This window comes from Podarcis muralis, chromosome 3 (genome assembly GCF_964188315.1).
Source record: "Podarcis muralis chromosome 3, rPodMur119.hap1.1, whole genome shotgun sequence".
NCBI classification, from domain to species: domain Eukaryota; kingdom Metazoa; phylum Chordata; class Lepidosauria; order Squamata; family Lacertidae; genus Podarcis; species Podarcis muralis.
Genome location: NC_135657.1, coordinates 5211229 through 5223347, shown reverse-complemented (window position 1 = coordinate 5223347; position 12119 = coordinate 5211229). Strand labels below are relative to the sequence as shown.

Here is a 12119-nt window from a genome sequence, read left to right as displayed (position 1 = left end):
GGTACCCCTGCCCGTATGGGCCAGTCTTGACAGACTCTAGGGTTGTGCGCTCATCTCACTCAAGAGGCCGGGGGCCAGTGCTGTCCGGAGACAGTTCCGGGTCACGTGGCCAGCATGACAAGCTGCATCTGGCGAGCCAGCGCAGCACACGGAACGCCGTTTACCTTCCCGCTGGTAAGCGGTCCCTATTTATCTACTTGCACCCGGGGGTGCTTTCGAACTGCTAGGTTGGCAGGCGCTGGGACCGAACGACAGGAACGCACCGCCGACCATGCGATCGGCAAGTCCTAGGCACTGAGGTTTTACCCACAGCGCCAACCGCACTTATCTACTTTAAAAAAATTTCACCTATGATCCTTTTCTTTTACTTATTTATTTTTTCTTTGTTCTTTTTTTCTGATATCTTATCTTTCATTTATACAAATATAAATAGCTGTAAATATGAAAAGAGGCAAAGTATTCTCTAATTTTATTCCTTGGTTATATGTATTTTCTTCTTCTTTTGTTGTAAATATGTATGTTTTCTAATTTGTACTTCATAAAAATTTAAAATTAAAAAAACACAAACACAAATTGAAGCCCACCTGCCCCAGTCATCGTTTTTCCCCCCTACCTCCCAAAAAACAGATCAGCCGAGATCTAGGTCTTAATCAGAAACTGACAGGCTTACGCAAGGAGCGGCAGAGATGTGTCAGCCAGCCTGTGGCACAGGGCGGGGTCCGTTTCCTAGATCTGCAGCCTGGATTACCCACGGGCCAAAAAAAAAAATTGCCCACGGTACAGGGTCACCCGCCTTTTTTCTGGCAACTTGCTTGGCTGGAAAAGTCAGCTGGGAACCAGGAGAACTTGCAAAGCGTCTCTCTCTTGGGATGCTGAGCTCAGCTGCTTGGGCTGGAGGCTTCCCCAGCTCTGGGTCTCAGCCCCACGGATTGGGGAGGGGATTCTCTACGCACCCAGCTACTTGCCGCCTTTGCAGTTCACCGCCCGGGTGCAATCCCTGCCAGTGCAATCTGCTGGCGGCTGATAACCACAGGATTGATAACCAACCGAAGGCGGGATCGTAAAAGAGGAATTTCCACAGGTGTCGTCTGGAGAGGGTGGGACCTGGCACGGGTGCCACCGACACCCTTCTGCAAAAATTCTTGCAAGGCTACAGGGGGGGGGTAGTTTCTGTTGCTCGCTGTTGCCTTATCTGTTGATAAGGTTTGCTCCTGTTAACAACCGTTCTCATTAACCCAAGGGGAATTGATTCCCAGCAAGGGGATTGCTTCACTTCTGCCGCGCCCACAAGGTGTTTTACTGTCTCTGCGACTCCACCTCCGACAGCAGCCTGACACGTTGCAGAGGGTTAGGCTGGATGACCTTTGGGGTTCCTTCCAACTGTGTTTCTCTGGTTCCAGTTACAGGAGATCGAACCTTTCCGGGCTTGTTTACGGGCCAGGAAAAGCTCTGCTTGTGACGTTCCTGCATGCCAGGCTGTTTTCAGGGGCACAGGAGCAGAACTAGTTTTTTAAAAGGATGTTGGGAACACTCCCTAGGTTGTTGTTGTTGTTTAGTCGTTTAGTCGTGTCCGACTCTTCATGACCCCCTGGACCAGAGCACGCCAGGCACTCCTGTCTTCCACTGCCTCCCGCAGTTTGGTCAAACTCATGCTGGTAGTTTCAAGAACACTGTCCAACCATCTCGTCCTCTGTCGTCCCCTTCTCCTTGTGCCCTCCATCTTTCCCAACACCAGGGTCTTTTCCAGGGAGTCTTCTCTTCTCATGAGGTGGCCAAAGTATTGGGGTCTCAGCTTAAGGATCTGTCCTTCCAGTGAGCACTCAGGGCTGATTTCCTTAAGAATGGATAGGTTTGATGTTCTTGCAGTCCATGGGATTCTCAAGAGTCTCCTCCAGCACCATAATTCAAAAGCATCAATTCTTCCCTAGGTAGGGATAGATAAAAGCTGCCAATTTTGGTTTCTCATTTCTGCAGTCCTCAGTTCCACACGTTTCCACAGCAGTTTGCAACTTAAAAGAAAAAGATGTCACCATGACTATACGCCCTTGGACCCTCGTACCTACGGGACCGCCTCTCCTAGTATGTCCCACGGAGGACCATACGGTCTTCAAACAAAAACATCTTGGAGGTCCCGGGCCACAGGGAGGTTAGGCTGGCCTCAACCAGAGCCAAGGCCTTTTCGGCTGTGGCCCCGTTCTGGTGGAATGCTCTGTCACAAGAGACTAGGGCCCTGTGGGACTTGACATCTTTCCGCAGGGCCTGCAAGACAGAGCTGTTCCACCAGGCCTTTGGCCAAGGTACAGTCTGTACAGTCTGACCCTCTCCTTCTGTAATCCTCACAGAACACTAGCCTAATGGTTGCCATTAATTTGATTTGAACTGCCTTTATAATGAATTGATTTTAGAATGCTGTATTATTTTACTGTTGTTAGCCGCTCTGAGCCCGGCTTCGGCTGGGGAGGGCGGGATATACGGTAAATAAATTTATTATTATTATTATTATTATTATTATTATTATTATTATTATGAATATTTGTCTGCATTCTACTGCAGATGTTTCTAATATGCACGCGATCATATGCGATTTCCCCAATTGTATACATTTTTGCAAAGCTATCACTCCCAGTGTACTGTGTCTTTTGGACATCATTTTTATGAATATATGCATTTTTGTGCACACAACATGGCTGGAGAACTCAGAGGAGATATTATAGACGCCTTCAAATACTTCAAGAGCCGTCACGTGAAAGATGGAACAAGCTTGTTTTCTCCTGCCTCAAAATCTCCATGGAAGAAGAGTCCCCTACTTCCCTTGATTAAGGTTTTAAATGACAACTTCAGGTTATATTTTAGTGAGTAAGATCTAATTTATATATTTTAACTGCTGCTATATCTGTACTGCCCCTGTTATACCGAACTGCCAATTTACATGTATCCCTATTGTGTTTCATGACTTCCCTGATTCTGTATGTGAGCTGGAACTGGTCTGTGACCAAAATAATACATTCATTTGTTCATCCCCCCATTTCCCAGTGGAGTCTGTTCCACCTTCAAACAGCTCTTACCATCAGAAATTTATTCCTGAGACTGGGCTGGAACCCCCTTTCTTGTAACTTGAAGGCATTGGTTCGGGTCCTAGCCTATTATATTGGTTTGGGTCCCAGATAAACGCAATATGGGTCCCAGATAAAATAGAAACAGCTATAAACATACTAACGGCCCCTCTCAACAATCATTAAAGAACAATTAAACATTATTAGATTTTATTTGTCCCGCCTTTTTCCCTGACAGGGTCTCAAGGCAGTTTACAGATTAAAATAACAACAGCCAAAAAATATAGAAAAAAAATCATTGAAAAACACTTAAGCATTGGTACATAAAACTACACACACACACAAAAAAATATACTCTCCAAGTGGCACAAGGGGGTTGGACTAGATGACCCCTGGGGTCTCTTCCAATTCGACAATGCTCTGATTCTTTGAAATCTATTCAAACCACACCGATAATTGTAATAAAAACAGCACAGCACCAGCCCTTTCATTAAAAGCAGCCAATTCCCAAAGGCCTGTTGGAAGCAGGAAGTCTTCACCCACTGCTGGAATGACAGCAAGGAGGGAGCCAGTCTGGCTTCTCTAGGGAGGGAGTTCCAAAGTAGTTTGGGAGCAACCACTGAGAAGGCCCTCTCCTGCGTCCCCACCAAGCAGGCAAGTGAGGTTGGTGGGACCGAGAGAGGGGCTCACCCCTAAGATCTTAGAGTCCAGGGAATTATGTGTGAGGGAATATGGTCCTGCAGATAGCTTGGACCTCAACTGTGTAGAGCTTTATAGTTCTTAACCAGCACTTTGAATTGTGCCCCCAAACCAGACTAGTAGCTAGTGGAGCTTCTTGGAACAATCTGTTCCCGATAACCAGCCCTGGTCAGCAATTTTGCTCCAGCTCTTTGAGCAAGTTGAAATTTCTGAGCACTTTCCAAAGGCAGCTCCGTGTAGAGCAGGTTGTTGTTGTTACTACTAATATTATATTTATTAAATTGGTATATCAATCACAAGGCCGTTCACAGCATAAAAACACAAAACGAAAACACAAAATACTGAATGAAACAAAGACAAACCAATGACCCATAAACATCTATAAAAGACCCTAGAATGTTAATCAGCCAAAGAGAAACATTTCCTCCCGACGCCTAAAGATATGTAACGAAGGTGCCAGGAGAGCCTCTCTGGGGAGAGCATTCCACAAACCAGGGGAGCCACCACAGAAAAGGCCCTGTTCTCGTGCTGCCACCCTCCGGGCCTTTTGTGGAGGGGGCAAATGAAGAAGGGCCTCAGGCGATGATCGCAGGGTTCAGTATTTGGATTACAGTAATCAAAGTAGGACACACAGGGAGAGAGAGAGTTATGAGATCTATGGAAACATACAGATCATGAAAATACAAGAGGTACCTTGGTTCTCAAACTTAATCCATTCCGAAAGTTGGTTCCAAAACCAAAGTGTGCTTTCCCATAGACAGTAACGCAAAACAAATTAATCCATTCCAGACTTTTAAAAACAACCCCCAAAACAGCAATTTAACATGAATTTTACTATCTATCGAGACCATTGATCCATAAAATGAAAACAACCACCAATGTACTGTGCTATAAAATAAATAAGATAGTATTGTAGATGATGAAAATGAAAATTTATTTTTTTCCCTTCCCTGCACTGATGATGGTCATTGTTTGGATGGGGGACTTTTATCCATTTCCGCAGTCACACAATCCATCCATCAGTAGCTGAACTAAGTTCCACACAGTCACAAAAAACAAATGAACCGAAAAAGCCTCAAAAACGAAAAACGCCAAATAAATAGCAAAAACAAAAGTGCCAAACTTAATCTGTGCCGGAAGTGCGTTTGACTTTCGAAATGTTCGAAAACTAAGGCGCAGCTTCTTACTGGCGCCCCGGAAACAATAGCCGACAGCCGCATCGGACGTTTAGCTTCCGAAAATCGTTCGAAAACCGGAACACTTCCGGGTTTTCGGAGTTTGGGAACCAAGGCGTTTGAGAACCAAAGTACCGCTGTAAATAAATAAGTAAGCAAAGTGAAATTCTCCTTGACTCACCGATGGTTTCCTCCAGCAACTCCCCCGCCAGCCTTCCGACTTCCGCCACAGCCACCCACGACAAGCCTTTCTCAGTGGCGAACACCAGGCTGCGGTAATGGATGTCGAGACTGATGCTTTGCCGCAGATCCCGGACTTCGTCAAACTCGTCCCAGCCCAGTAAATCCCTCAGGTGCTGGCGGCCCGTTTTCTGCTGATGGAGAGGATGGAGGAGGAAGAAACATGAGTGATGCATTGAGGCCTGTTATTCCAAACACCCACTTGCCCCACGCCCAGAAACCCTCTGCGATATTTTACCCGCCTGCCTACGAAATTGCCTTCCCCCACGTGAGACCGCTTGACCCCATCGTTCGGTGGAACTGGCAGCAAGACAGGTGCCACGTGCTGCCTGTTCCGCATATGTAAGAACTCAGATATGTTTGGGTGACAATACCTATGGAACTCCCTGCCTATTGATACCAGGCAAACATTGCAGCTAGACTGGTGACTGGGGGCGGCCGCCGAGACCACATAACACCGGTCTTGAAAGACCTACATTGGCTCCCAGTATGTTTCCGAGCACAATTCAAAGTGCTGGTGTTGACCTTTAAAGCCCTAAATGGCCTCGGTCCAGTATACCTGAAGAAGCGTCTCCACCCCCATCGTTCTGCCCGGACGCTGAGGTCCAGCGCCGAGGGCCTTCTGGCGGTTCCCTCATTGCGAGAAGCAAAGCTACAGGGAACCAGGCAGAGGGCCTTCTCGGTAGTGGCACCCGCCCTGTGGAACGCCCTCCCATCAGATGTCAAAGAGATAAACAACTACCTGAAATTCAGAAGACATCTTAAGGCAGCCCTGTTCAGGGAAGTTTTTAATGTATGATATTTTAGTGTTTTTTGGTTTCTATGGAAGCCGCCCAGAGTGGCTAGGGAAACCCAGCCAGATGGGCGGGGTACAAATAATAAATTATTATTATTATTATTATTATTATTATTATTATTATTATTAAGCTCTTTTTGAGGCTTGCTGAAAACATTTCTGTTCAGGCCAAGCCTACCCAAGTGCTTAGAAAGCTGTTGCGAGGTTAAATCTGTTTGTAGCTTATAGTCATTTTAACTTTTCATTAAAAGTCTTAAATAACTCCTGTTAACTTTTCTATTTTACTGTTAACGTTTTTTTTAAACCACTTTGAGAGGCTTAGTTGTTATTTTTACAATCAAGCCTTTGAGAGGCTTAGTTGTTATTTTTACAATCAAGTTGATTTTTGTGATGATTGATTGATTGATATATGAATCAACTTAATTGATATATGATATATATGAATCAACTTAATTCACATTTCAAGAGAAATAACTAAGCGGTTTACATATTTTGAGTGTCTGTTTTGAATTGTTTTAGTTTTGTTTGAAACGTATGGCCTCCTTTTCAGCGTTTTCAGCTGTTATTTTGCTGTTTTTTTTGTCCATCACATTGAGGTGATTGTGTAGAAAGTGATTAACAAATTAACAATGATGATGATGATGATGATGATCTCTTGACAAAAGGAGGAACAATTCCAGGCTTTTGCCACCCCTTATGGGCTAACAACCACAGCTCAGAGCTGCAACACATTGCATGCTTCAAATACAGAAGTTTCTGGGTTCAAGCCTCACATCTTAAGAAGCCTTGGTCAGACCACTCCTGGAAAACTGTGTCCAGTTGTGGGCACCACAACTGGACAAGCTGGAAGGTGCGCAGAGGAGGGCGAACAAGATGATCAAGGGTCTGGAAACCAAGCCTGATGAGGAATGGTTGAAGGAGCTGGGTATATTTAGCCTAGAAAAGAGGAGACTGAGAGGAGAGACGAGAGCCATCTTCAAATATCTAAAGTGCATGGAAGATGGAGCAAGCTTGTTTTCTCCTGCTCTGGAGGGCAGGACCTGAACCAATGGATTCAGGTTACGAGAAAGGAGATTACAACTAAACATAAACATCCATGGAGGCGCAGATTGCAGCTATAACAAAGGTGGCATTTTTCCATCTCCGCCGTGCTAAGCAGTTGGCTCCTTACCTCTCTCGCCCTGACCTAGCCACTGTGATCCACACGATAGTCACCTCCAGAATGGATTATTGTAACTCACTCTACATGGGGCTGCCCTTGAGACTGACCCAGAAACTCCAGCGGGTGCAGAATGCCGCAGTGAGGCTGCTTACGGGGTCCTTGCTGTGGGATCACATTCATCCGGTGCTACACCAACTGTACTGGCTCCCAGTGGAGTACAGGATCAGGTTTAAGGTGCTGGTTTTAACCTTTAAAGCCCTATATGGCCTAGGACCCTCGTACCTACAGGACCGCCTCTCCTGATATGTCCCACTAAGGACCTTACGGTCTTCAAACAAAATCATCTTGGAGGTCCTGGGCCACAGGGAGGTTAGGCTGGCCTCAACCAGAGCCAGGGCTTTTTCGGCTGTGGCCCCGATCTGGTGGAACACTTTCTCACAAGAGACTAGGGCCCTGCAGCACAGCCGGACCCCCTCCTTCTGTAATCCTCATAGAACTCTAGCCCAATGGTTGCCATTAATTTGATTCTGAATTGATTTTAGAATGAATTGATTTTACAATGTATTTCAATTACCGCATTTTTTGCTCTATAAGACTCACTTTTTCCTTCCTAAAAAGTAAGGGGAAATGTGTGTGCGTCTTATGGAGCGAATGTAGGCTGCACAGCTATCCCAGAAGCCAGAACAGCAAGAGGGATTGGTGCTTTCACTGCGCAGCGATCCCTCTTGCTGTTCTGGCTTCTGAGATTCAGAATATATTTTTTCTTGTTTTCCTCCTCCAAAAACTAGGTGCGTCTTGTGGTCTGGTGCGTCTTATAGAGCGAAAAATATGGTAGTTGATTGTGATTTTATGCGACTGTGTTACTTTTATTGTTGTTAGCCACTCTGAGCCCAGCTCAGGCTGGGGAGGGTGGGGTATAAATAAATTATTATTATTATTATTATTATTATTATTATTATTATTATTATTACTACTACTACTACTACTTTCTGACAGTAAGAGCTGTTCGACAGTGGAATGCTCTCTCTCTAGAGGTTATGGACTCTCCTTCCTTAGAGGGATTTAAGCAGAGCTTGGATGCTTTAGCTGAGATTCCTGCATTGCAGGGGGTTGGTCTAGATGACCCGTGGGGTCCCTTCAATGCCTAAGATTCTATAATTCTAGACAGCATCTTAAAAATCAGAGACATCACCTTGCCAACAAAGGTCCGTATAGTTAAAGTTATGGGTTTCCCAGTAGTAATGTATGGAAGTGATAGCTGGACCATAAAGAAGGTTGATCGCTGAAGAATGGATGTTTTTGAATTCTGGTGCTGGAGGAGCCTCTTGAGAGTCCCATGGACTGCAAGAAGATCAAACCTATCCATTCTGAAGGAAATCAGCCCTGAGTGCTCACTGGAAGGACAGATCCTGAAGCTGAGGCTCCAATACTTTGGCCACCTCATGAGAAGAGAAGACTCCCTGGAAAAGACCCTGATGTTGGGAAAGATGGAGGGCACAAGGAGAAGGGGACCACAGAGGACGAGATGGTTGGACAGTGTTCTCAAAGCTACCAGCATGAGTTTGCCCAAACTGTGGGAGGCAATGAAAGACAGGAGTGCCTGGCGTGCTCTGGTCCAGGGGGTCACGAATAATCGGACACGACTAAACAACATAGGCTCTGTGTTCAGTTGGATTCACCCCCCAGTGAGCTATCACCAGCCACACACCCTGTTCTGCATCAGTTGCTGGAACATGGGCAAGATTTTCTGCCGATGAAACACTCTCCTCGGGAGGCAGGCTGGTGCTGATGGGAGTTGCAGTCCAAATCTACTGGATTGTTCCATTTTAGCAAAGGTTGTGTATATAAGTGGGTGAGAGAGAGAGTGGGTTTTCTGAAAGCAGGAATCGAAATTGGAGTAAGGGTGCAAAAGTCCTGATGCCAAGAGCCGTGAAGAGAGATTAGCAGCATACGAAAGACTCCTGCTGTGATCTGCCCTGTATTCAAGCTAATTCACCTAAAGACTCAGTTAATTATGCCCTTCATTTAAGAGGCCTTGTTATGCACACAGCTAATACTGCTGGCTCTCTTTGGTTCACCTTGAGCAGAAAATTTCGCTGAGAAACACAAGCAGGCAAAGTGGGTTCTTGTTTTTTAATCTCACACATATGTTCATGGGTTCGTTACTGGCAGTGACGGACCAGGAATAAGACCTTGGGGTCATAATAGACAGTTCAGTGAGTATACAGCTGTCCATGGAGGCGCAGGTCAATTGTATGTCCAGGGCAGCTGTTTATCAGCTCCATCTGGTATGCAGGATGAGACCCTCCCTGCCCGCAGACTGTCTTGCCAGAGTGGTGCATGCTCTGGTTATCTCCTGCTTGGACTACTGCAATGCGCTCTACATGGGGCTACCTTTGAAGGTGACCCAGAAACTACAACTAATCCAGAATGCGGCAGCTAGACTGGTGACTGGGAGCGGCCGCCGAGACCACATAACACCGGTCTTGAAAGACCTGCATTGGCTCCCAGTACGTTTACGAGCACAATTCAAAGTGTTGGCGCTGACCTTTAAAGCCCTAAACGGCCTCGGCCCAGGATACCTGAAGGAGTGTCTTCACCCCCATCGTTCTGCCCGGACACTGAGGTCCAGCTCTGAGGGCCTTCTGGTGGTTCCCTCATTGTGAGAAGTGAGGTTACAGGGAACCAGACAGAGGGCCTTCTTGGTAGTGGCGCCCGCCCTGTGGAACGCCCTCCCAGCAGATGTCAAAGAGAAAAACAACTACCAGACTTTTAGAAGACATCTGAAGGCAGCCCTGTTTAGGGAAGCTTTTAATGTTTAATACATTATTGTATTTTAATATTCTTTTGGAAGCCACCCAGAGTGGCTGGGGAAACCCAGCCAGATGAGCGGGGTATAAATAATAATAATAATAATAATAATAATAATAATAATAATAAATAATAATTACTTTTCCTGGGAATCTACCAGTTCATTGGTTTATTATTTTATTTATGCCTGAGTGGATATCAGCTGCAGATCACTGACGACACCAAAATAGATTTCATTAAAAGCTAATCACCAATAGATATACACCAATGAGCCCTCAGATATCATAACTCAACGAAAAAGTGGATGTTCTTTATTAAAGAGGTGTGGCTTTGCCCTTTATGAATGTATTTCCTGTAACAGTGACTTCTAACTTTATTATCATTTTCTCTTACATGCTGCCCAGAGAGCAGGTGTTATAGGGCAGCTCATGAACCGAATAAATAAGCAAACAAATGCAATCTTCATATCAGAAGAATCCCGCCATGTCATTTTTTATTTCCCCAAGCACTATGTTGTCAGAATTTGACCTCTCTCCCCTCTGTCTCAACCACATACACACAAAAACTATATACAACATTTGCAAATCCGGCCAAATCTGAAAATTCACTGAATAGTGCCGAATTTATGTACTGTATAAGCTAAACAAGCTATAGCTTAGGGCCCCACTCTCTTGGGGTCACACAAAGAATTAAAGGGGGGAAAACTGGATGCACATTTCCAAAATATAAGACAAAAAACAAATAAAATAAAACCTACATACAGCAAGTGTTTTGTGTTGTGTAGGCTCCTATGATGTAAGTCATGGGCCCCGCCTGCTAGCCTACTCCCTAAAATATCATTGCTTTGCTCCTTTCTATATACATTCTGCATGGACTGATTGCATGGCCACATGTGCAAATGGCTTTAGATACGTGTTGGGTCCATAAATTACCATATAGTGTATATTCAACACAAAAAACAGTGACAATTTGCTGATAAAGTACAGCTGGACAGATAAAGGGCCCCATTACCTTCAGTAGCTTAGGGCCTCATCAAACCTAAATCCAGCCCTGACCCTCAACACTCAGTTCCAAAACTTGAATTGTCACAGAAAGCTGAGACAGATCACTGTTCCATCTAGTTCAATATTGTCCACACTGGCTGGCAGCAGCTCTCCAGGGCTTGAGGCAAGGAGTCTGACTCTCCCAGCCCTGTCAGAGATGCTAGGGATCAGACATGGGACTTTTTACATACAAAACACAAGCACTACCGCTAAGCTACGACACACACACACACCCAGCACAAAGGTGTTCTCATGCAAATCTGCCAAGTACTTTTTTGTTCCCAAAATTAATCCGCCTTGTCTTTATATTCTGGTTCCTGGGAAAGTGAAACTTGGCAAGCCTTTCGTGTGTTGCATTTCAGGGCGACGGCCTCCACCCCCTCCACCCCCGTCCGCAAAGCTCAGCATCGACCTCGCTTCCCTTTTTATTTACCGGCAGCTGGAAGACTTCTTCGACACCCTCCGCTGATAATTTGGCCATCCTTCCTGGGACTGGTTGCTAGGAGACGCTGGCTTGTGATGCACAACCATGGAATGAATAGGGAAAAGGAAAGGTTCTGTTAGACGCTCACCGTTCCAGATCGGGCGGCTTCAGGTGAAACCTCAGCAAGGGGGAAAACAAAGGCGGCCACAAACAAAAGTGCCAGCCTGCAACCCTTGGCGATTTGGGGAAGGGTCTAGGATTTCAAGTCTCGCCAAGGGTGCCGTTCTGCAGCTCGCCTTTGGAAAACAGACCTACGGCCGGTTTTCTGACAGCCCCAAACAACCCTCTGTCTGCAAGGAAGGTGAATTCACACGGAGACGGCTGAGCACGACGTTTTCACCGTGGTTCTCGTAAAACTGTTGGGCCTTCTCGGTAGTGGCGCCCGCCCTGTGGAACGCCCTCCCAACGGATGTCAAGGAGATAAATAACTGCGCAACTTTTAGAAGACATCTTAAGGCAGCCCCCTTTTTCGGGAAGTTTTTAATGTTTGATGTTTTTGTGTGTGTGTTGGAGTAGAGTGGTTGGGGCAAACCAGCCAGATGGATGGGCTATAAGTAATAAAATTGTTGTTGTTGTTGTTGCAAGTTTATGGCACCTTTCCCAATGAACTGGAATGGTGTGTTTTTTCTCTTGGAAGAGTGACACTAGGGCTTGTC

General features: G+C 45.7%; 1 protein-coding gene across 1 annotated transcript in view; it reads right to left on the bottom strand.

Moving 5' to 3' along the window:
* C3H8orf74 (chromosome 3 C8orf74 homolog) overlaps nucleotides 1–11849 on the bottom strand; it is a 50458-nt gene extending 38609 nt beyond the window's left edge. Inside the window, exons 1-2 of the mRNA XM_028725201.2 lie at nucleotides 11413–11849; nucleotides 5109–5301 (exon numbers count right to left, since the gene is read on the bottom strand). Coding sequence (XP_028581034.2) covers nucleotides 5109–5301; nucleotides 11413–11460 — 241 coding nt within the window. The 5' untranslated portion in view covers nucleotides 11461–11849. The remainder of the gene's footprint in view (nucleotides 1–5108; nucleotides 5302–11412) is intronic.
* Nucleotides 11850–12119: the final 270 nt, after the last annotated feature.